Here is a 23,118-nt window from a genome sequence, read left to right as displayed (position 1 = left end):
TGGCCCCCGACAGCCACAGAAACACACCACCAGACCCGGGAGGGAGGCAGGGGGCCCAGGACGGAGGGACCGGGCCATGACCAAAATGGAGGCCCCAGAGTCCCAAACAAACGTTCACAAAACTCACAGGGGAGCAGAGTCTGAAACACAGTTCAGGTGGCCGGCCAGGCGCCCGATAGCACAGGAGGCCAGGATGGGACAGTTCAGGAGGCCGGCCACGAAGAAGGCCGTGGCGGCGCGCAAAAAGTTCAGGAGGCCGGCCACGAAGAAGGCCGTGGCGGCGCGCAAGAAGTTCAGGAGGCCACGAAGGAGGCCGTGGCGGCGACAACCTCGTTTAGGAGGGCGGCCACGATGGCGATGACGACCAGCCAGCGGCCTAGCATATGGCCAATGAAGATGAGGTGCCAGACGCGGACCGGATGGCGGTGTTGGAGCTGATGCAGCAGGCGATGATGCGGAAGCCGAAGGAGCTGCTGCAGGCGATGATGCGGATGCCGAAGGAGCTGCTGCAGGCGATGATGCGGGCACGAAGGCTGGACCAGACGAGGATGCGGGCACGAAGGCTGGACCAGATGAGGATGCGGGCACGAAGGCTGGACCAGACGAGGAGGCAGACACGAAGGCTGGACCAGACGAGGATGCGGACACGAAGGCTGGACCAGACGAGGATGCGGACACGAAGGCTGGACCAGACGAGGATGCAGACACGAAGGCTGGACCAGACGAGGATGAAGCCGGGCCAGGTGAGGATGAAGCCGGGCCAGGCGAGGATGAAGCCGGACCAGGCGAGGATGAAGCTGGGCCAGGCGAGGATGAAGCTGGGCCAGGCGAGGATGAAGCTGGACCAGGTGAGGACGAAGCTGGGCCAGGCGAGGACGAAGCTGGGCCAGGCGAGGATGAAGCTTCTGGCTGAGGCGTGGCAGTAGCAGGCGGTAGCGCTGCAGGTGGTGGTACTGCAGGAGGCGGCGCTGCAGCCACAGGTGGTGAAGCAGCCACAGGTGGTGAAGCAGCCACAGGTGGCCGGACGGGCTCCTCGGGCCCCCCAGCCGACGTGGCAGCCGACGTGGCAGCCGACGTGGCATGAGGCTGGACGGGCTCCTCGGGCCCCCCAGCCGACGTGGCATGAGGCTGGACGGGCTCCTCGGGCCCCCCAGCCGGCGAAACAGGAGGCTGGACGGGCTCCTCGGGCCCCCCAGCGAAAACAGCCGCAGAACCAGCGGGCAGCGGGGCCCCTGGCACACACAAAACAAAACCAGTAGGCACATGGGCCTCTGGCACACATACGGAGGGCTGCAGCTGCGCAGAGCACTGACCCTGCTCAGGCAGTGACAGCCCGGTGCAGTTCACAGCTGGCATCTTGGCCTCCAGGGGTCCAGAGTAAGCTGAGGGCTGTAACCCAGCCTCTGGGGAAGCCCTGGAGTGAGTAACGGTCGCTAATGTTGCCAGCTTTTGAGGAACAGGTCCGTTGTGAAACAGTTCGTCTCCCTGCTCAGAAACAGCGGTGGAAAAACAGTGTGAAAATTGTGACTCAGCCATTAACTGAACTATGGGTTGTAGCGATGCTAGCGGTGGTGGTGGCTGAGTGGCTAACTGGAGTGGCGGCAGAACAGGTAATTGTGCCCTTAGGGAGGCTAACGGTTGAGCTACAGACTGGGAAGCTTGTGGCTGGACACAGAACTGAGCCGGAGAATGGCGATAAAGTCCTGGCTCAGAAGGAGCGGCAGAGACACAGTCCGTCAGTTTTGCAGAGGGTTTGTAGACGCCCACTTGGGAAGGATCTGTTACCACGAAGGTAGGTAAGCGACCCATATTGTCTCCCATCCCGCTCTGAATAGCCCCAGAAAACAAAGTCCCGGAATCTGGGGAAGCCAAAGCGTCCCGCTCACTCACAGCATCGGGCTGCTCGAAAGTGAATGCAGACGGGGGGTAAAGTCCAAGATCCAAAAGGAGAAACTCCCGCTCCCACAGACAAAGCGAGCCTAGAAGCCATGGGAGACCGGTCACAAGACGCTGTAGCCGCCTCTCTATAGCGCGCTGGGACTTGCCACCCGGGTTTTCCAGCCACAGGTCGATGAGCTCCTGTGTGGCATCGATGAGATTCTCCCGTAGCTCCTTAGACGGATTAAGCGCTGCTGGGTCCATCTTGTGGTCACGTCGTACCGTCACGGTTCGGGTCAGTGGCCGTGTGAGGAGTGGAAAGGAGGACTCAAATGCAGTACTTATTTAGACGTGAGGGCGATTTATTAACAATACCAAACATAAAGTGGAGATGGCAAAACAGAACTAAGGATGAACTAAACTGGGAGAAACTACACCAAGGAGTAGCAAACCTGAACATGAAGGGAGAACAGCAGGGAGAGCACGCAGGGGATTTCACAGAGTATGAACACAGACGACGCGACGAGGAACAGAGGAAAACACACACTATAAGTACACAGAGAGACACTGGGAAATCACACACAGGTGGGGGACACAGCTGGACCTGATTAACCTGACGAGACAGGGGAATACTAACACCAGGGACCAATAGAGAGAGCACAAACCCAGAACCCAGTATCTAAAATCCCAAAACACAAACCATCCCAAAACAGCCATGAATAATAATGAAAGTAATAACAATAAGGGACACAAACACAAAGTCACTCAGTCATGGCCGCAGGACCATGACAAAAACACCTGAGGTACCAAAATAAAACAGGAAACGGAAAGAAAAACATCACCAAAAAAATAAGAGAATTCAACGAGAGGGGGACTCACAGGAGGATGAGAAGGAGAGGACTAAATAAAACTCCATAACCACAAACTGGAACTGAAACATAACCGGGACTGTAAATGGCAATATACACTGAACAAAAATATAAACGCAACACTTTTGTTTTTGCTCCCATTCCCCATGGGATGGACGTAGAGACCTAAAATTCATTCCAGATACACAATATAACCATCCCTCCCAAACAGTGGTCACAAATCAGTCCAAATGTGTGGTAGTGGGCACATCTGCTATATTGAGATAATCCATCCCACCTCACAGGTGTGCCACATCAGGATGCTGATCTGACATCATGAGTAGTGCACAGGTGTACCTCAGACTGCCCACAACAAAAGGCCACCCTGGAATGTGCAGTTTTGTCTCACAGCAAAATGCCACAGATGCCACAAGCAATGAGGGAGCGTGCAATTGGCATGCTGACAGCAGGAATGTCAACCAGATCTGTCGCCCGTGCATTGAATGTTCATTTCTCAACCATAAGCCGTCTCCACAGGCGTTTCAGAGAATATGGCAGCACATCCAACCGGCCTCACAACCGCAGACCTCGTGTAACCACACCAGCCCAGGACCTCCACATCCAGCAGGTTCACCTCCAAGATCGTCTGAGACCAGCCACCTAGACAGCTGCTGGAACAATTGGTTTGCACAACCAAACAATTTCTGCACAAACTGTCAGAAACCGTCTCAGGGACGCTCAACTGCATGCCCGTCGTCCTCATCGGGGTCTTGACCTGACTCCAGCTCGTCGCCGTAACAGACTTGTGTGGGCAAATGCTCACATTCGATGGCGTCTGGCACGTTGGAGAGGTGTGCGCTTCACGGATGAATCATGGTTCACATTGTTCAGGGCAGATGGCAGCTGAGAATGTCCCAGTTCTTGCATGGCCAGCATACTCACCGGACATGTCACCCATTGAGCATGTTCGGGATGTGCTTGACCGGCGTATACGACAGCGTGTACCAGTTCCCACGAATATCCAACAACCTCGCACAGCCATTGAAGTGGAGTGGACCAACATTCCACAGGCCACAATTGACAATCTGATAGACTCCATGCGACGATGTGTTGCACTGCATGAGGCAAATGGTGGTCACACCAGATACTGACCGGTTCTGGGTCCCCAGACCCCCAATAGCGCAAAAAACTGCACATTCCAGGGTGGCCTTTTGTTGTGGGCAGTCTGAGGTACACCTGTGCACTACTCATGATGTCAGATCAGCATCCTGATGTGGCACACCTGTGAGGTGGGATGGATTATCTCAATATAGCAGATGTGCCCACTACCACACATTTGGACTGATTTGTGACCACTGTTTGGGAGGGATGGTTATATTGTGTATCTGGAATGAATTTTAGGTCTCTACGTCCATCCCATGGGGAATGGGAGCAAAAACAAAAGTGTTGCGTTTATATTTTTGTTCAGTGTAGAAACACGAGCTAAACATTGGGGATGGATATACTCTATAAATACACACGACCAGAACAAAAGGCTTGTTAAACTGAGTAAATAAAACTTATAAAACAAAACTAAAAGCTACCAAACAGATTTCATAAACTCAAAACTGGAACAGAATTTTTTGGCTTCATTTCCTCTTAATTTATTCTTGATGTCGCGGCAATTATTAGCTGATGCAGCTGACCTGGGCCTTCCACGCTTTTCGTCAAAAGTAGGAGTTACATGGAATCATCTGTGCACCAGAAAGAGATGATGTAAGAGGATATGAAGAGCAACATCAACGTGACAAACATTTCATTTTACTTTGCAGAAGTTACCACCTGCCATTGAAAATGAAACTTCTTTTTTTGAAGATTGGTCTGTCTGTGGGCAGGCACGCCAGTCTCACAAAAGTTCATTAAGTCGTCACAAAACGAATGAATCAGTCATTTTGTGTTCATCTTATTGTTTCGTATCAGAGAATACAAATGTGAAAGTAATGCATTTAAATAGGTCATATATTTCATATATATATGAAATATAAATTAAATTAATAAATTAAAAATTTTGTATTGTTCGATACATATGTGTACCGAACCGAAAGCACTGTATCGAACGGTTCAATATCGATACGAGTATCGTTGCACCCCTAATATATACAGTGCTTTCGGTTCGGTACGCATATGTATCGAACAATACAAAATGTTTTATTTATTTTATCAACTTTTCTTCTGACGATGCTGTCTGTGTTGAGCGCTCAGTGGATCTGTGTTTGACTACTCCGCCTAGGCTGCACTGTCGAGCGCAGATCCACTGAGCGCAGCGCAAGCTAGCAAGACAGAAGCTAAGCTCGTTGTGACATGGCAACTGCCTCAACGCTACCCGAAATTGAACCTCCCCCACCCTCATGCAAGATCTGGCGTTTGGAACTATTTTGGTTTTCATGTGAAGTATGACCCTGATGGTAAGCGCGTCATGGACTAAAGTAAAACAGTATGTCGGATGTTCCACGCAATGCTCAATTGGTGGGAACTAGTGCGTTAGCGCTGTTACCTTGTTAACGTGTTGACGCTGTCCAGCCCCACGCACCGAGCGATCCGCGGTAACTCATTAATGGAGATTTGCCGCGTTATGGCATTAATGTCATTTTAACGAGTGACAGCACTAGTGGGAACAAAATGAATATGACTGCACATTTACGCCGACATCATCCTAGTGCAAAGACAAGTGGAAGCAGACAAAAACAACAAGCATGCTTGATACAAACTTTACCTGAGTCATTTAGACAGCCGTTAGCACCTGATTCTCCTTATGGGGACCTGATATGTTTAATATGCTGCTGAGAAAATAGTCCAGAAGAAGCGTATAGTATAGCTTTTATTTTGGAAAGAGCCATTTTTTCTGTAATAAACTGAGCATTGCCTGCCGTGGTGGTAATCCCCGAACCAAATGGTGGACACCAGAGGTGAAGGGAGCCACCAGGCTGAAGAAGGAGGCCTATCGGGCTTGGTTAGCCTGTGGGACTCCGGAGGCAGCCGACAGGTATCGACAGGCCAAGCGGAATGCGGCTCGGGCAGTGGCTGAAGCAAAAACTCGGGTGTGGGAGGAGTTCGGAGAGGCCATGGAAAAAGACTTTCGGACTGCCTCGAAGAGATTCTGGCAAACCGTCAGGCGTCTCAGGAGGGGAAAGCGGTGCTCTACCTGCACTGTGTATAGTGCTGGCGGAGCGCTGTTGACGTCGACTGAGAAAATTGTCGGGCGGTGGAAGGAATACTTCGAGGACCTCCTTAATCCCACTGACACGTCTTCCGGGGAGGAAGCAGAGTCTGGTGATGAGGGGTGTGACCCACCAATTTCCGGGGGCGAGGTCACTGAGGCAGTTAAACAACTCCTTGGTGGCAGAGCCCCTGGTGTCGATGAGGTCCGCCCCGAGTTCCTGAAGGCTCTGGACGTTGTAGGGCTGTCTTGGTTGACACGTCTCTGCAATGTTGCGTGGAGATCAGGGGCAGTACCTGTGGACTGGCAGACCGGGGTGGTGGTCCCCATCTTCAAGAAGGGGGACCGGAGGGTGTGTTCCAACTACAGGGGGATCACACTCCTCAGCCTCCCCGGGAAAGTCTATGCCAGGGTGCTGGAGAGGAGGGTTCGTCCGCTAGTCAAACCTCGGATACAGGAGGAACAATGCGGTTTTCGTCCTGGTCGCGGAACACTGGACCAGCTCTTTGTCCTCTCGAGGATACTTGAGGGTGCATGGGAGTTTGCCCAACCAGTCTACATGTGTTTTGTGGACCTGGAGAAGGCATTCGACCGTGTCCCTCGGGGCGTCCTGTGGGAGGTGTTGCGCGAGTATGGGGTGTCTGGCCCATTGCTACGGGCCATTCAATCCCTATACAACCGTTGCAAGAGCTTGGTTCGCATTGCCGGCAATAAGTCGGACTCGTTCCCGGTGGGTGATGGGCTCCGCCAGGGCTGCCCTTTGTCTCCGGTTCTGTTCATAATTTTTATGGACAGGATTTCTAGGCGCAGCCAAGTGGCGGAGGGCTTTCGCTTTGGTGGCCTCAGAATCTCATCTCTGATTTTTGCGGATGATGTGGTTCTGTTGGCTTCATCGGGTGAGGGCCTCCAGCTCGCACTGGAACGGTTCGCAGCCGAGTGTAACGCAGCGGGAATGAGGATCAGCACCTCCAAATCTGAGGCCATGGTTCTCAGCCGGAAAAGGGTGGAGTGCCCACTCCGGGTCGGGGATGAGTTCCTGCCCCAAGTGGAGGAGTTCAAGTATCTCGGGGTCTTGTTCGCGAGTGATGGGAGAAGGGAGCTGGAGATCGACAGACGGATTGGGGCTGCGGCTGCAGTAATGCGGACGCTGCACCGGTCAGTCGTGGTGAAGAGGGAGCTGAGTGTAAAAGCGAAGCTCTCAATTTACCGGTCGATCTACGTCCCTACCCTCACCTATGGCCACGAGCTGTGGGTAGTGACCGAAAGAACGAGATCGCGGATACAAGCGGCGGAAATGAGCTTCCTCCGAAGGGTGGCTGGCCTCTCCCTTAGAGATAGGGTGAGAAGTTCGGCCATCCGGGAGGGGCTTAGAGTAGAGCAGCTGCTGCTCCACATCGAAAGGAGCCAGCTGAGGTGGTTCGGGCATCTGGCAAGGATGCCCCCTGGGCGCCTCCTGGGCGAGGTGTTCCAGGCATGTCCCACCGGGAGGAGGCCCCGGGGCAGACCCAGGACACGCTGGAGAGATTATATCTCTCGGCTGGCCTGGGAACGCCTTGGTATTCCCCCGGACAAGCTGGAGGAGGTGGCTGGGGAGAGGGAGGTCTGGACCTCTTTGCTTAGGCTGCTACCCCCGCGACCCGACCTCGGATATGCGGATGAAGATGGATGGATGGATGGATGGATGGATAAACTGAGCATTGCGTGGGTCATACGTCACATGAAAACCAAAATAGTTCCAAACGGCAGATCCATAGCTGGACTGGCCATCGGGCATACCGGGCATTTGCCCGGTGGGCCGCTGGCGATTTTTTGTTTTTATGGGCCGATCCATTATTTTTTGGAAGGGTATAAATAATGAAAGGTGTTGGATTGGCCAATTAGTCATGATCGACTCTGGGCTGGACCAATTACAGCCGAGGAGGTCGGATGCACCCTCGCCCTTGTTTAGCAATCTTATAGACGAACTAAAGAAAATGGAGAACAAAAAAAGGAAAGGAGGTGCAGAAAAAATTAGGGCCAAAAAGAAACAAGCCCTTCAGGCAGACGCTGCCAAATGTGTAAAAATAACTGAATTGTTTGGCGGTAGCTATGGCATAGCTTCCACAGATTTAGCAACATCACCAAGAGGCCAGCAGGTGGATAAGGGAAAGGGGAGGCAAGAGGAGGAGAGACCCGAGGCGTCCACCGGTCATAGTGGCAGAGGAACTGAACTTCAGGTAAGAAGTTATGACCAGGGCCCTATTTCAGGAAGCCGGTTTAGAAAACTCAGAGTGAAAAACGATACTCAGGGTTGAGTAACCCCGAACTGTCCAACTCGGAATATTCGGTTTCAGAAAGGCTGATAACAATTAGTTCAATCAACGCGGAGTTGCTTTAACCCCAAGTTAAGCACACGCACGAGGATACATAAAGCCCTGATTAGTGGAGCACAGATTAAGCGAGTCACCATGGAGACGGAGGGAAAGAAGGCGCGGTCAATTTTACAGCGCTGATGGCAGTATAGGGCTTTGGAGCGTGATGTCACGGGGGTGGGCTATAACATGCAAATTTTGCGGGAAAAAAGTAACACAGCCTCAGCTGCAAAAGAAAGGGAGCATGCATGGCAAAACATGGCCGACAGAGTCAATGCATGAGTGTTAATTTAAACATTGATCTAGGGATTTCCACCCATGTAACACGTTATTTTATTATATTTTATTTTATTTTTTATTTCATACATTTTATTTTGTCATGTGATGTGAGCGCAGGTGCAACCCAACAGGCCCCAAACGTGCCTGGCAGCAAGTAAAAATGAAATATAAAAATATAGTCCAAACAGGTAAGGTGTAATTGTATTATGAGCCATAGTGCTTGGTCTGTTTGTCCTATATAAATCAATTGCAGTTAGAGGCTACATTAATTTCCCCTCTGTAAGCACTTATTGAAATTATCTGAGCACATTACAAGTACATATTTGCTTACTCTGTATGCTCAAATGTGACCCGTTATAGCCAACAGAAAAAAAGCGGAGGCCTGAAAAACAGGTGGGGGTCCTCCACCACCACCACTCACAGAGGCTGAGCAGTTGGCTTCCACATTTGTGATAATGTTGGCAGCATCCAGTGTTGGTCAAGTTACTTGAAAAAAGTAATCAGTAATTAATTACTGATTACTCCCCCCAAAAAGTAATCCCGTTACTTTACTGATTACTTATTTTCAAAAGTAATTAATTACTTAGTTACTTAGTTACTTAGTTACTTTTTAAAAACACGATTTACAACCTGAAGAGGTGATAAAGTGATAGATCTTTCAGCCCAATTCTACTTTTTCTACATAATCCATCATACAAAATGTAATCAAATGGAAAAGTCCCTTTTTTTAACTTGTTTTATCAGTTTTAATCTTTTAACTTTATGCATCAAGCAAAACATTTAATTATATGCAACATTCTCTGACTTGAATAAATTAGTTTAACATTTAAACCTATTTTCTACACATTCCAGCACATAAAATAAAATATTTTTTGTGTTTTCACTCACTCTTTCAAATAGATGCAAGTAAAACACAGCAGAAAATAAATAAAGTCAAAGACTCAGCGGTCCTTTTGCTCTATTTTCACCTGTAAAGCAGGAGCAGGGTAGGCGGAGGGTTACCCTGGTGTAGGTGTGCTGCGGTCAGTTGAAGAATCCGCGCGAGTGTCTCTGTGAGTTTCCCATCACGTCGTAGCTACTCGGTGCTTGCTCGGAAGTTTAGGGGTTTTTTTCGCTGTAAAAACAAGTTTTCTTCCCACGCACAGCGGACGCTAATGTTTTTGTCACTTTTTATGGAATCAAACTCAAAGTAAGGTCAGTACTTCCACGCTTTAAACGCTGCACGCTCATACTCTCTCCCGCACTCCATATATTATCCATTGTTGATCTGCACACAGCTGCTGTCACCAACGTCGCACTTGCTTACGTCACTGTCATGAGACATTCTCGCAAAAAAAATCACGGTTTTAGTAACGCAGTAACGCAGCGTTCCTACGGGAAAGTAACGGTAATCTAATTACCGATTTTGCAATAGTAATCCCTTACTTTACTCGTTACTTGAAAAAAGTAATCAGATTACAGTAACGCGTTACAAGTAACGCGTTACTGCCCATCTCTGGCAGCATCACATATGATCTTCACAGTGCAGAGAACACAAATTAGCATCCATTACTATAATGAAATAATCTGTTACTTTGAAATGCTACAGGGAACTATGTACCTGTACATTAATGCTGTGGAAAGACTTCCTGTTCACATAGTCTCCTTCATTTACTGAAGGAGCAATGATTGGAATGTGAGTGCCATCTATACAGCCAATCACGCCTGGGAACCATGAGAATAAATGTAAAATTTAAGTAGTAGTTCAAATATCACCACATCATGAATTAAGTTTCGTTCATCCTGATACCTGCAATTTTGTGGCATCCCTCTTTGATGAATCTTGTGGGTCTATGACCGGGGAACACCACAAACGAGTACAGGAGACGTTTCAGTGCAACTGTAACATTCCTGACTGCCCGACAGACTTGGAAACGTGCTCAGCGTCACCAATATTATACAGAAAGGTCCCGTTTGCAAAAAACCGAAGTGCAATACAAATAATATGTACAGAACTGAGAGAATGTCCGCGATGTGTCACATGAGCAATATTAGGCCTGAGGATGTTATTCAAATAAATTATAGATTGTGCTGAAAAACGGTAACGTTCACACAGGAAATCATCAGGAAATGATAAAATGTCCAAACGCGCTCTAATCACTCTCTCCCGGCGGAGAGCTCTGCGGAGAATTTGTGCTTCAACATCTACTGGCTCTTCAAGGAAGGGGCACGCCATGTCTGACACTTCCTACAGTCAGGTTTCCGACAAAGAGGCGGAGAAAGTTAGGGTTAGTTGAAGTAAACCTGCTAGGGGGCAGGTTAGCTTCACGGAGTGTGTTGTCATAGTAACTCGCTCAGAATTAATCTAAACTCGCTTTGTGAAACCGAAAACCCAGAGTTTTCGTTAACTCAGGGTATACTTACTCAGATTTTGCTCTAAACCGGCTTCCTGAAATAGGGCCCTGCTGTCTATCTGTGTCAGATATAAACCAGGTTTAGTTGTAGTTTGTTTTCGTTGTGCTGACTTTTTACAGTCACTGGTACTGCCTAGCTAGCATGACGGAGTTTATATACTGCTGGGCGGGTGCTATGAAGTTACTGATAGTAAATTTTATTTTATGCTTAAGGTTAGTTTCTCAAACTCCTCAAAATCTTAACAAATTGTGCCAATCCTTACATGTTGCACCAGGCTGATCTATCATCAAAAGTGGAGAAGTCTGTGACAGAGGAGACAGAAGAGCAGCAGAGAGAGATGGAGCAAGAGAGATGACTTTATGTCATCCGTGAGGGATGCATTTGACATATGTTTCACATATTATAGCCCAACAAGTTACTTATAGCAATTTAAATATGAGCAATCACTTTTTGGCACAACACCGGCTATTGCAGTTACAGCTTCTTGCCATTTTTTGTGTTTCTTTTTATCGCTGTGTAACTGAGTTCAATTGAAAGCCTGCATGTGCTAGTACCTCTTGCCACAAGTTCCCAGAATCCTTTGCGGTTTTACCCCTGAATGACGTCACATTTTTGGTGGGCCGGTCTCTAGTCAAAATGCCCGGGCCGATTTTTTGTCCCAGTCCAGCCCTGGGCAGATCTGAATCAGAATCAGAATCAGAATCAGAATACTTTATTGATCCCTGGGGGAAATTATTTTTTGTTACAGTGCTCCATTTTAAACCAACATTAAGACAAGACAGACAATACGCTAACTAAGAATAGTACAATATATACATATATATACATACATACATACATAAGTCACATATAAATAAATATTTGGAAAAGAAACATGTGTAGCTGTAGCAGCAAACAGTGTGTTAAGTGGATGCGTTGTACAGGGAGATGGCCACAGGCAGGAATGATTTCCTGTGTCGTTCAGTGGTGCTTTTCGGTAATCTCAGTCTCTCACTGAACGAGCTCCTGTGACTGACCAACATGTCATGGAGTGGGTGGGAGGTGTTATCCAACATTGTCTTTATCTTGGACAGCATCCGCCTCTCCGACACCACCTTGAGGGAGTCCAGCTCCATCCCCACAACATTGCTGGCCTTACGGATCAGTTTATTAAGTCTGTTGGCATCTGCGACCCTCAGCCTGCTCCCCCAGCATGCAACAGCATAGAGAATCGCACTGGCCACCACAGACTCATAGAAAATCCTCAGCATTTTCTGGCAGATGTTGAAGGACCTCAGTCGCCTCAAAAAATAGAGACGACTCTGGCCCTTCCTGTAAAGTGCTGTGGTGTTTTTAGCCCAGTCCAGTTTATTGTCAATGTGTACTCCAAGGTATTTATAGTCCTCCACAATGTCAACACTGACCCCCTGGATTGAAACAGGGGTCAAGTGTTTCCTGGTCATCCTGAAGTCCACGATCAGTTCCTTGGTCTTTGCCACGTTGAGCTGCAGATGATTCTGCTCACACCACGTGACAAAGGAGTCGACCACAGCCCGGTACTCTGTCTCATCATCCCTGCTGATGCATGAATGCATGAATGAGGGTGAGGGAGGTTCAATTTGCCATGTTGCAAGGAGAGCTTAACTTCTGTCTCGCTAGCTTGCCCTGCGCTCAGTGAATCTGCGTTCGACTACTCCGCCTAGGCTGCACTGTTGAGCGCAGATCCACTGAGCGCTCAACACAGACAGCATCGTCAGAAGGAAAGTTGATAAAATAAATTAAAAATTTTGTATTGTTCGATACATATACGTACCGAACAGAAAGCACTGTATCGAACGGTTCAGTTTAAACACCAAACCAGGTTAGCTCACTGCCCATTTTCTCTGCATATATATGTATATATATATATATATATATATATATATATATATATATACATATATATATATATATATATATACATATATATGCAGAGAAAATGGGCAGTGAGCTAACCTGGTTTGGTGTTTAAACTTCAAACAAATGATGTGCAAAAAACTGAGACATGCATGACTTTAGCTCTGTGGCATGAGGCGACTCGCTCCTCCGCCTCCTCTCCACTGATAAAAAGTCATGTTCAGGGGCAAAATAATAACAAAGTAAAGATTTGTGTTCAGCAACAGGAATCAGTGGATTAAAAGTCATGACTCATGATTCTCTGAGCTTGTTCCTATAAATTCTCCATCACAACTTTCCTTCCTCATGATCCAGGTGCGGGAAATGCTTTTTTTGGAAAACCAAAACCAAAATCTTTACAACCAAGATCTTAAATCTATAAGAGACTGCACATAAGCCATAATCAGCGTCATTCTGTTTTATTCAGGTGCATTTGCCAATCAATAAATTAATAATAAATAATCAACAATCAACAACTTAAATACAAAATAAATAAAGAAAACTACAATATGTCAGTAAAAATAAAAACAAAACATCCTGAAGGTTTTAGTACTTCAACTACAAAGAAATTTAATACTACTTTAATACTACAGTACTGAACCTGACTGTTCAGAGGATTAGTAGTACACTGAAGTACTTTGTACTGTAAACATCATCACCATCAGCTCTCATTGGCACTGCAGTGGAGAAGCTAGGTCAGGGTTCCCATTGAGACAAAAAAAATCAACTTATAGAATACAATTATGTGAAAACTTCGTTAAATTTGTCACATAAACGGGATTTCACACATTTACTTTGCATAAATGTAATTCCTCAACAAAATGTGATAAATCTGGAAAACTACCTATCAGTAATTATCAGTGGAACCGCCCATTTCTCCACCACAGTCCAATCTCAGTGCAACAAGAGGGAGTTTCACTCAGAAAGAATTCAGGGTTTTTTAACTTAAAACAAAATACAAGAAAGAAATAACCTAAATTTACAAAATATTCAGTAAAAAATAAACTTTAACCACAATTAAACATATCTTTGTTTTGTGGGTTTTTAATAATATGAAGTTTTTAAAGCCGAGAAAAAACAACAACATTAAATCAAGTATTTCCACTGGGTGAAACTCCATGTTGAAAACAATTAGGTATAATCTCTGGATCCTTCAGTGAAAATATTCCACAGGATCAAACTTTTATGCTGGTTTCAAGTATCACACACCAAACATTATATAAAAATATTTTTCCGAGACTACGATCTTATAAGGCTTAGGCTGCTGGTTCACTGTTAATTTAAATATAAATATAGATGAAAATAGAATACAAAATTCTAACAACTAGACACACTGGTTTCAGTCTGAGAATCTTTTGGTTTTGTATAATTTAAATATCCTGCATCCTTGTTTTACTGTTATTTCTCTTTATGCCCTTTAGGTCGCCTTTTAGGCTCTGGTGCGATCTTTAGCCTTTGTTTGCCTCCGCCGTCTGCGTCTCCTCTGGATCTTGATTTCGGGGAGCGAGCTCGCCTCTTCGTACAGCTGTGGCAGCTGCCAAAGTGCTTTGCTCTGGATGATGCGGTCGTTCATCTACAGGAGAGAGAGAGACAAAGGCAAGTTTGACATTAATGATGACGATCACACGGTTACAGAGAGGACCTTTGTTAAGATTCAGCACAATGACATCAACATTTAAAACCCTTAAATAATGTAAGACCTTTGTGAGCTTTTAGAATAACTAAGGCACATCGTCCCCTGGTGTAAGCATCACAAATTTAGGACCTGCAAAAAACACATTATTTTAAGCCCTAAATAAAACCTTATTTCTAGTCTCACCTAGGCCCCAAACTTTCTCTCTGCCTTTTCTTTTCCTAGTTTCTATTTAAATCCTTTGTGGATGCGTTATTAAACCTCGTAATATCCTGCAGGTCACTGATGACTAATCTAAGGTTAGGGCATGAGTTCTCTCTTTTTGTCTGTTTTAAACCAAATGCAAAAGTCTTTAACACAAAAACTGTATTGCCAAAATGAATGAGACATGATCTGAAATCCTCAAAATCTGCCTGTTTTTCACTAAAACAAAATCCCGGATGGGCAGCCAGGGACTTGCTCTGGATGTTCAGAGGGTAAGCTGAACATCCATTTGTAGGACCAAAGCATTTGTCCTTAAGTATGAATTTAGGACTTATATAAGCCCTCAATAAGGTTGGTCAAATCTTTTCAAGTCTAACTTTTCAGGCTTTACATAAGCCATTCATATGGGCTGCTCAACCCATCCTGAGGCTTATTGTGAGCTCCTCTTAATCACTGTACAATCCTCAACATAGACTTCACAAAAACCTCACTGTTGGGTTTACGTAAGTCCTAAGTCAAGTTAAGGCTTTCACAGCCAAGAAGCAATCAGAATGCTCTCTACCTTGATATCTCTGAGGGTCTGCAATCCCTGCAGAAGCTTCTCCTGTTCATGGTAGCGGCGTTTCTTTAGCTCCTGGACCTTCTTCAGGATGTAATTCAGCTCTGATCTGACATCTCTGCCTGCTACCAAGCCTGCGTTGTTGGGGCTGCTGGACGCAGGGGTGATGGCCGAGCCAGGTTGCGCGTTGCTCACGGCGATCTGGGGACTCGGAGTGGGCAGTTGTTTCAACATGTGGCCAAGCAACTTTTCGTACGACTCCAAAACACCACCCATGAAGATCAACTTGGTCTGAGAACGAGAAACAGAGAGGTAATGACATGAAAGTACAAATGGCTTATATTTGTTTAATATGAATATATCTGGTTGTGCAAATATGGCTTTGAAAATGCCCAAAATGCTGAATTTCGCAGCATTCCTCAGCATTTTGGACTCGGGTACCAAAAGCCAAAAAACTGAAACAACGCAGAATACATTTGTAGTAAATAAACCTGAAGAAAAACTGAGATGTGAGGAAAAGGTTGCTTCACAAACATTGCAACCTTAGGTGCTAAAAACTTTTCGCACAATGGAAAAAACTCTGTGGTTTCCCACACAACAGTTAAGCTAACATAGAAGGCCTTAAAGGGGAATACCACTCACTGACTGCTGTTAAACCTGAATGTCATATCCATACACTGCTAACAGGACCGAAACTACTAGTTTGGATGTAAGAAATGAGAGTTTGTGGCTCAATGTTTGACCCAGTGTTTGTTTTCAATTTGGTCGATTCACTTACACTTGTTGAATAATCTGTGGTAATTTCTGGTGACAACCAAAAACCTTTCATGTCAGAAGCAACAAAAGCTGTGGGATCCCTGACAAAACACTTTCAGTGGCACCATCAAGAGTGTTTTTAAAGAGCTTTAAAACCTGACAGAGGCAACAGCACGATGAACTGACCGGACAGAAGCAGGCTAAAAGATGTAAGATGTTTCCTTCGAATGAGAGGGGGCAAATGGTGTTAAAGCTCAGATGAGTCATTAGATATCTCTAAAATATATGAAATGCAGCACTGGGGTAGGTGTGGTGGTAAAGAAACCTCTAAATAGGAAAACCTGGTGGGTTGCAATAAAGTTCATGCAAAATACCACCCTCCATACAACAGCCTTCCCCCTGCATACCACCATGTGTTAAGCTATAATAGAAACTCATCTTGACTTTAAATTTCCAACTGTTATGACTAACCTGTCAAAATGTTTCTGAGTGCTGGAAGATATTGCTGGCTATAGGAGGTGGTGACCACAGAAAATCTACTTGAACATTCAGTTTTAGAAAGGCGCTGATACTTTTCTTCTTTTACTAGCAATATCTTTAACTGTTCCTCAAGAGGCAGTGCAACAAAATTTCCATTGTTTTGCTTCAAATTTTCTCCATTTTTTCCTTTTTCTTGTTGCTGTTGACTGCTTTAATTACAGTTTTAGTACAGTTACTTTACAATAATATCAGTTAGACTTTTAATAATTAGTTAGAAGATATACATCCTCAAAAAATGTTCCTTTTTATTCCAAATTTGCAGAAGCTTTAACCTGAACCTCATAGCCATCTAACCACACAGAACTTCAAACAGAGTGACATAAAAAACTGCCGACCAGAGCTCCTCAGTCTGTGCTCTCTTGGCTTGATGTCAGTACTTGAAACCAACCATGAAACGGCCTTGTAAGTGATGTTGGTGAAAAGTGAAAGTTTGATCGGGAGACTGAGAATAGCTGCAGAAAGGTGGCATCCTGCAGAGCCAGCAAAGTGAAGGAAAACCCCACAAAAACCTCAACTCAATGTAAAAGACAAAACCTGGAAATACCAGCTGGCTGCTGACTCAGGCAGTGCCTGTTAGCCAAAGATGGAGGAGCTCAACAGGAGGTTTGCCTCCATCGAGTATCCTGACTCTTTCCAGAGTTCAGAAATATACCTGCTAACAACTTTAAAGATGCCTGATTACTAATCAGTGTCTTCACTCTTTCATAAACATGCAAAAGTCAAAGTGGTGGTTTTATTATCTTTACACCATCTGGAAATCCACTTTAGTGACGATGATGCTGAAGACACTGGGTGGATGGATAGAAATAGTTCCTCATTTCTTTGTGTAGGGATGGAATACAGCATGGTTTCCAGTATTAATACTGAGCTTTAGGCTAAGCTACCTTGATGCTTACCACGTGGACCTTAAGCCACAAGTGTGTTTCCTAAATTCTGCCTGTCCATTTGAGGCTATAGTAAGGCCATAGTTAGAGCAAAACTCTCATTTGCCACAAGAAACCTTTTCTTTGGATTGCATGGACATTTTACATTTTGTGGACAAACTACGCGCTCCCATTAATCACATGAATCTTACCTCAATTTTTTTGTTCTGGTCACTAGGAAATACGGGTTTCCCATCATATTTTTCCCGGCTTGAAATTTTCTGCAAAAGACAAAAAAAAAAGAAGATATTTTCAGATCATGTTTGACATTAATAATGAATAATCGGTATCGGTATTGGGTTTTATCCCAGCTCACAAACATTGTCAAACATGATTTGAACTGGAGCAGAAAATAAGGTGCAAGGAATCACTAACTTATAAAAGGTTTTCAGTTTTAGTTTTTTAAAGAAACCAATGATTCAGCCGAGCTGTTGTTAAAAAAAAAAAAAACCCCGATTGGCTGACTGGAGAGGGCAACTGCTCATTTACTTTGCTTCATATATAAATAAACAGCATTTTAAAACAGATTCTGAATTTCACTGGAAGCCACTGAAGGGAAGCCTGCTAGCCGGTTGCTAGCAGGTTAGCTGCTCTATTCAGGACCGACTAAAGACCAATAAGAGAAGTGTAGGAAAAGGTGAAATATAATAATTGTTGGACTAAAAGATCCAGGATTAAATTGGAATTTGATCTGAAACTGATAACTGAAGATTAAAATTTTAGAAAGTGGTACGAATGGTGCGTTTAAAGCCTGTTGGCCACACTGTGTCTGATATCAAATATGGAGACTGTAAAGAAATTGAGAAATTTGTCCGAAAAAGACAAAAACAGTTTAAAAGTGTTTTTTTTTCTTACAGCGATAAACATGAGAAGGCTAATAATCCAACAGCAGTTATAAAAGACAGCGTGAGTTCAGCTGTTTCTGTGTTTAGAGCTTTCTATCATTACTGGTGCCTTCAAGGACTGTCTGTCATGAAGTTTAAAGGATGGTTAAGAACGTCTGCCAACTAGCAATGAAAAACCAAACAAATTACAAAAACAAGCTGCTAATAGGGGAAATGATAATTGGGGGGGGGGTGTCAATGAGCACGTACTTTGCAGAAAAATTTGATGGTGCATTCAAGGACACTCCCACATCTGTGATGTGACTCTGTCTCATCCTTGAATCCACCATTCCAGGAAGTGTCCCTGCTCGCCTCTGCATCACCACATGAAACATGATATCATTCACATAAAGTTTCGTATGTGAGATGCTCCAGGCTGGGTGTGTAGTATTTAGCGTCTCGTGGGTTAAAATGGTCCTTTAACCACACACTTAAGTGGAAATTTAAAAAGACATCTTTGCGCATGTGTGTGTGTGTTTGTGGTAAGAGCATCACTGTGACAAACAGGAGGAAACAGAAAGTCTGTAGAGCTGCACAGTCTATTATTACTCAAGTACTAAGTAGCAGTTGAAGTGCAGTGAATACTTACATAGTGCTGCAAGAGGCTCTGGATGGTCCTGTTCATCTCTGCTGGGATGTGGGATCCTCTGACCTGACAGGCAAAAAGCCAGAGGCACAGACAGACTGCTGCCCTCACTGTGGTAGCCATCCTGTCTCTGTTTGTATTACCCCTGAGTGTAGTTGAGTCTTCGGTTTGATTCCCAATCCGGGCCGAGTGTTTTCAATTTGAGAACGGATTCTGGCTGAGCAGTGTCCTCCCTGACTGAGTGACTGATGATCTGACTGACAGTGTCTCTCTTACCCTGAAGTTGGTGCGAACTGTTTGACTTGTCATGAAAGCTTTTATTTATAACTCTGCGAGAGAGAGAGAGGCAAAGTGGCAGAGTGACATAGACATGCACTCAGACAGAGAGAGAGAGAGTGATGCGATGATCTAGGTGTGAAATTGTGGTTTTGAGTTTCCTTTAAATCAACAACTTCATAGAAGAGGGTGAGGGGTCGGCTTCCCACTCATGCATATCATACCCAAATCATCTGCTCACTGCAGAATTTTGCGTCTCCCAGCTGTTTTATTAAAATTTGTGCTTTTGCTGGTCAGACTTGAAGTTGCAAAGGGGTCTAATAGTTTGCATGAGACCTCTCATAATTGCATTAATCTCTCAAAGCGTGCACTGAGGTTCGAGGAGCAATGACTGGAAAGCACGCTGCGTGAAAGAGTGAGGTGGCACCCTGCGTCAGAAACCATTAGATCCAGCGATTCCGTCACGGAAATCATTACACCTCCATTGAATCCACTGCATCTGGGATTTCACAGCCACCTCTGACGGTTTCTGATCGTGGGCCATACATGTGCCACGTCGTGCTGATAAACCTATCTATCGATCTATTAGTGTTGGGTACAGATTCATAGTTTGATCTAATAAAAGCACTGTGAGGTCATCACATTTGAGGAGTCAGACTTTTTTTTAAAACTTTTCTTCAAATCTTGGCAGTCAGGGCCCAAAGAAAGTAATCGTTCTAAGTGGTTTATATTTAGGACAAGGGTTGTTCTTCCGTAATATTCATCTGACCTGATAAACTGTTTGGAGCTAACACTCTTAACTTATTTTGTATATGCTCACTAGCCCAGTTAAATGTAAGGTCAAAAGCTGAATGAGTCCTGATCTGCAAGGAAACATATGCTGGGATGCTCAGAGTGTGGCTGAGATAATACCGACCCCTCATCCTCCATGGTAGGGTTGGGTTAGGCAGCTGGTGACTGGGTAGATTTTACAAGATTAAAATATCTCCACACACAAAAAAATCAGACAGGAGGAAATAGCATGCTTGCTGTGGATTTCATTTGCACATTGCCCCATTTGGAGTTCCACTGAACATTCCTTGTTTTAATAATCACTTCAAATGGCTTCCAGCCCCATGAGGTCCACGTCATCATTGGTTACAAATTCCTCCCAAATCGGAGTGTTTTCTTTTACTTGATTTTTCTTTTTTAAATTACTTTTTTTTTTTTTTTAACTCATAACAGTCAGAGTTAATTTATTTTCTCACTTTGTACTAAGTTCCCAGATTATTAACCCTCTCCAGGCAGGCGTTGCAGATTTGCAACAGTTAAAAACTAACAACCTGATTACCCCACATACAGATTTTATGAGGGGTTTTTTTACTCAGAAGTACCACTGCAGGACTTGGTTGTGCATTAGCAACAAAAAGTTTACTTTGAGCCTGAGAGGGTTAGAGCAGGGGAAGCTCCAACTACTGGGTGGATGATTTCAGTGTTTCAAAGTTAAGACACTGGCTAGCTCGTGTCATCATGCAGTTATCTTCTCTTAGCCTTTATTTTATTCTGTTTTATGGTCTCTTTTTATTTTAACATGTTTAATCAAATTTTAGGGTCTATTATACTTCTAATTTATTCTCCTCCATCTAAAGTTCTGGGTTAAAGTTACTAATGAAAGTGAGAGGATAGACTGTGGGATCAGAGTCAGGGTTAGGGTCGTCATCAGTGATGGCACTGACAGAAACAACAGTCCTGGTAATGCATGTGTTGGGATTCACAACAGTTGAAAGTTGATCCATTGCGTGCATGGCCTTTGTATTATGGTGGAATATATGTGCCTGTTGTTGCTGACTGGGTAACACCTCTGTGACACATCTGCCGAACACGCACCTCAAAGCCCGTTTCCCGTTTTTGCACATCGTTTCAATGAAACTGGTTCTTCAGGACAGAAACCAAAGCGACGCATTGCACAGATTGAAGTTGCTTCTGGATTGGTTGTATCTCGGGTTTTATTGGAAACTCTAAAACTTTTGAGGGTGTGTATTGCTACGGAGGCCTGCTGAGGCACAAATAAAGCCTGCATGAACTCAAATATCATCATCCTGCAATAAGTTGTAAAAACTTGGATCCCTCTATCATTTAAACAGCACTCATTGTTTTTCATAGCAAATATTTTCTATTTAGTTTCTTTTTAACTTTTAATTGTGGATGTGCATGACATTTACTGTGGTGCTACTGAAAGATGTCCAAGCATACATGGAAATACAGAACATAAGGCAAAAAATGAGTGGAATTCTAATGTGATTCAAAGTCAGTATTTAGTATTAAACCTTTATTCTTCACCCTGAACTATTCCACTGACTTTCAGTCCACTGCTTAGTCTAATTTGCCATTCCTAGGCCTTTTTCCCTGTTTCCTTTCTTTACAAATGGCTTCTTGACAGCGCCCCTTTCGCCAAGACCATTATGATGAGATTTCAGTGAACATTAAATGAATTAACTAAAGGGTCAGTCTTAAGGACATGACTTGCAGATAGTGTTCACCTGCTGTAGCTAGCTTAGTAAGCCTACGACCACTTCCTTTGTCTGTTCCTTTGTCCCGTTCAACATGTAAATGAATCAAAACGATAGCAATATTGAAATGTATTGACTTGTGTAGTATTTTTTTCTCTCTTATTTTCTAAATGTGCCTGCATATTGTTTACATGTTTGAAATAAATAAATTAACAAAATAACAAATTTCTGTTACAGTAGCAGAAATTACACCAAATTCAATACTTTTTCTCCACATTTGCACCTGAGACCTTGTAACACTAACAAGTCAGATGACACCAGAATGGAAAATGGCTAATTGGGCACAATTTAGACATTATCAATTTGTACTCACTTTTGTTGCCTGCAGTTTAGGCTTTAATGGCTGAGTGTTGAGTTATTTTGAGGTGACAGCAAATTTACACTGTTATTCAAGCTGTACACTGACTACTTTACATTGTATCAAAGCGTCATATCTTCATTGTTGTCCCATGAAAAGATATATTAAAATATTTACAAAAATTTGAGGGGTGTACTCACTTTTCTGAGATATACTGCATGTTAAGACACAATACTGGTTCTTTCAGAGTTAGGAATCTTTTTTAGGCTCGAATGATTCATGGGTCAGTGTGAAGTGGCTTAACAAACAAGAAATTTCCTCTGACAAAAGTCAGCTATAAGGACAGCCAATATCAAAGACAAATGTTAAAAGATCTTCTTGACAGTTCTCAAACTATTGCTCAAGACCAAAACTACAATAAAGCTGGCCTCTTTGAAGCTAAATGTAAAGACGTAATGAGTGGCTTAAGCCTTTTGCACAGTACTTTAAGAGTGTATTTTTTCTGGAAATTAAGTTAAAAAGTGCTGGGATTTTTATTTATTTTTTTGATGGGATAGGAAATGTTCAGAATATCAGGAAATCTTTTCAATCTATGAACTGAAAATGAAAATTGCAGGATTCAGGGAGGATTCAGGGTCACCTGATCCAGCCCTAACTATATGCTTTAGCAAAAAGGAAAGTTTTAAGACTAATCTTAAAAGTAGAGATAGTTTCTGTCTCCCAAATCCAAACTGGAAGTTGGTTCCACAGAAGAGGGGCCTGAAAACTGAAGACTTTGGGTCCCATTCTACTTTTAAATACTCTAGGAACAACAAGTAGGCCTGCAGTGCGAGAGCAAAGTGCTCTAATAGGGTGATATTGTGCTACAAGGTCATTAAGATAAGCTGGGGCCTGATTATTTAAGACCTTGTATTTGAGGAGCAGGATTTTGAATTCAATTCTGGATTTAACAGGAAGCCAATGAAGTGAAGCCAAAACAGAAGAAATATACTGTCTCTTTCTAGTCCCTGTCAGCACTCTTGCTGCAGCATTTTGGATTAACTGAAGGCT

The 23,118-nt window shown here is 44.3% G+C and overlaps 1 protein-coding gene across 1 annotated transcript; it reads right to left on the bottom strand.

Moving 5' to 3' along the window:
- Positions 1-13,263: 13,263 nt before the first annotated feature.
- On the bottom strand, positions 13,264-19,269 carry LOC113009362 (interferon gamma-like). Its single transcript, XM_026147623.2, has 4 exons — positions 18,949-19,269; positions 17,628-17,696; positions 15,260-15,547; positions 13,264-14,433 (listed from the first exon to the last, which is right to left on the bottom strand). Exons 1-4 carry the CDS (start codon positions 19,066-19,068, stop codon positions 14,290-14,292), a joined length of 621 nt encoding a protein of 206 aa, XP_026003408.1. The 5' UTR covers positions 19,069-19,269; the 3' UTR covers positions 13,264-14,289.
- Positions 19,270-23,118: the final 3,849 nt, after the last annotated feature.

This window comes from Astatotilapia calliptera, chromosome 17 (genome assembly GCF_964374335.1).
Source record: "Astatotilapia calliptera chromosome 17, fAstCal68.1, whole genome shotgun sequence".
Classification (NCBI taxonomy): Eukaryota; Metazoa; Chordata; class Actinopteri; order Cichliformes; family Cichlidae; genus Astatotilapia; species Astatotilapia calliptera.
Note: the sequence above shows the minus strand (reverse complement) of the source record. Positions and strands in the feature narration are given on the sequence as shown.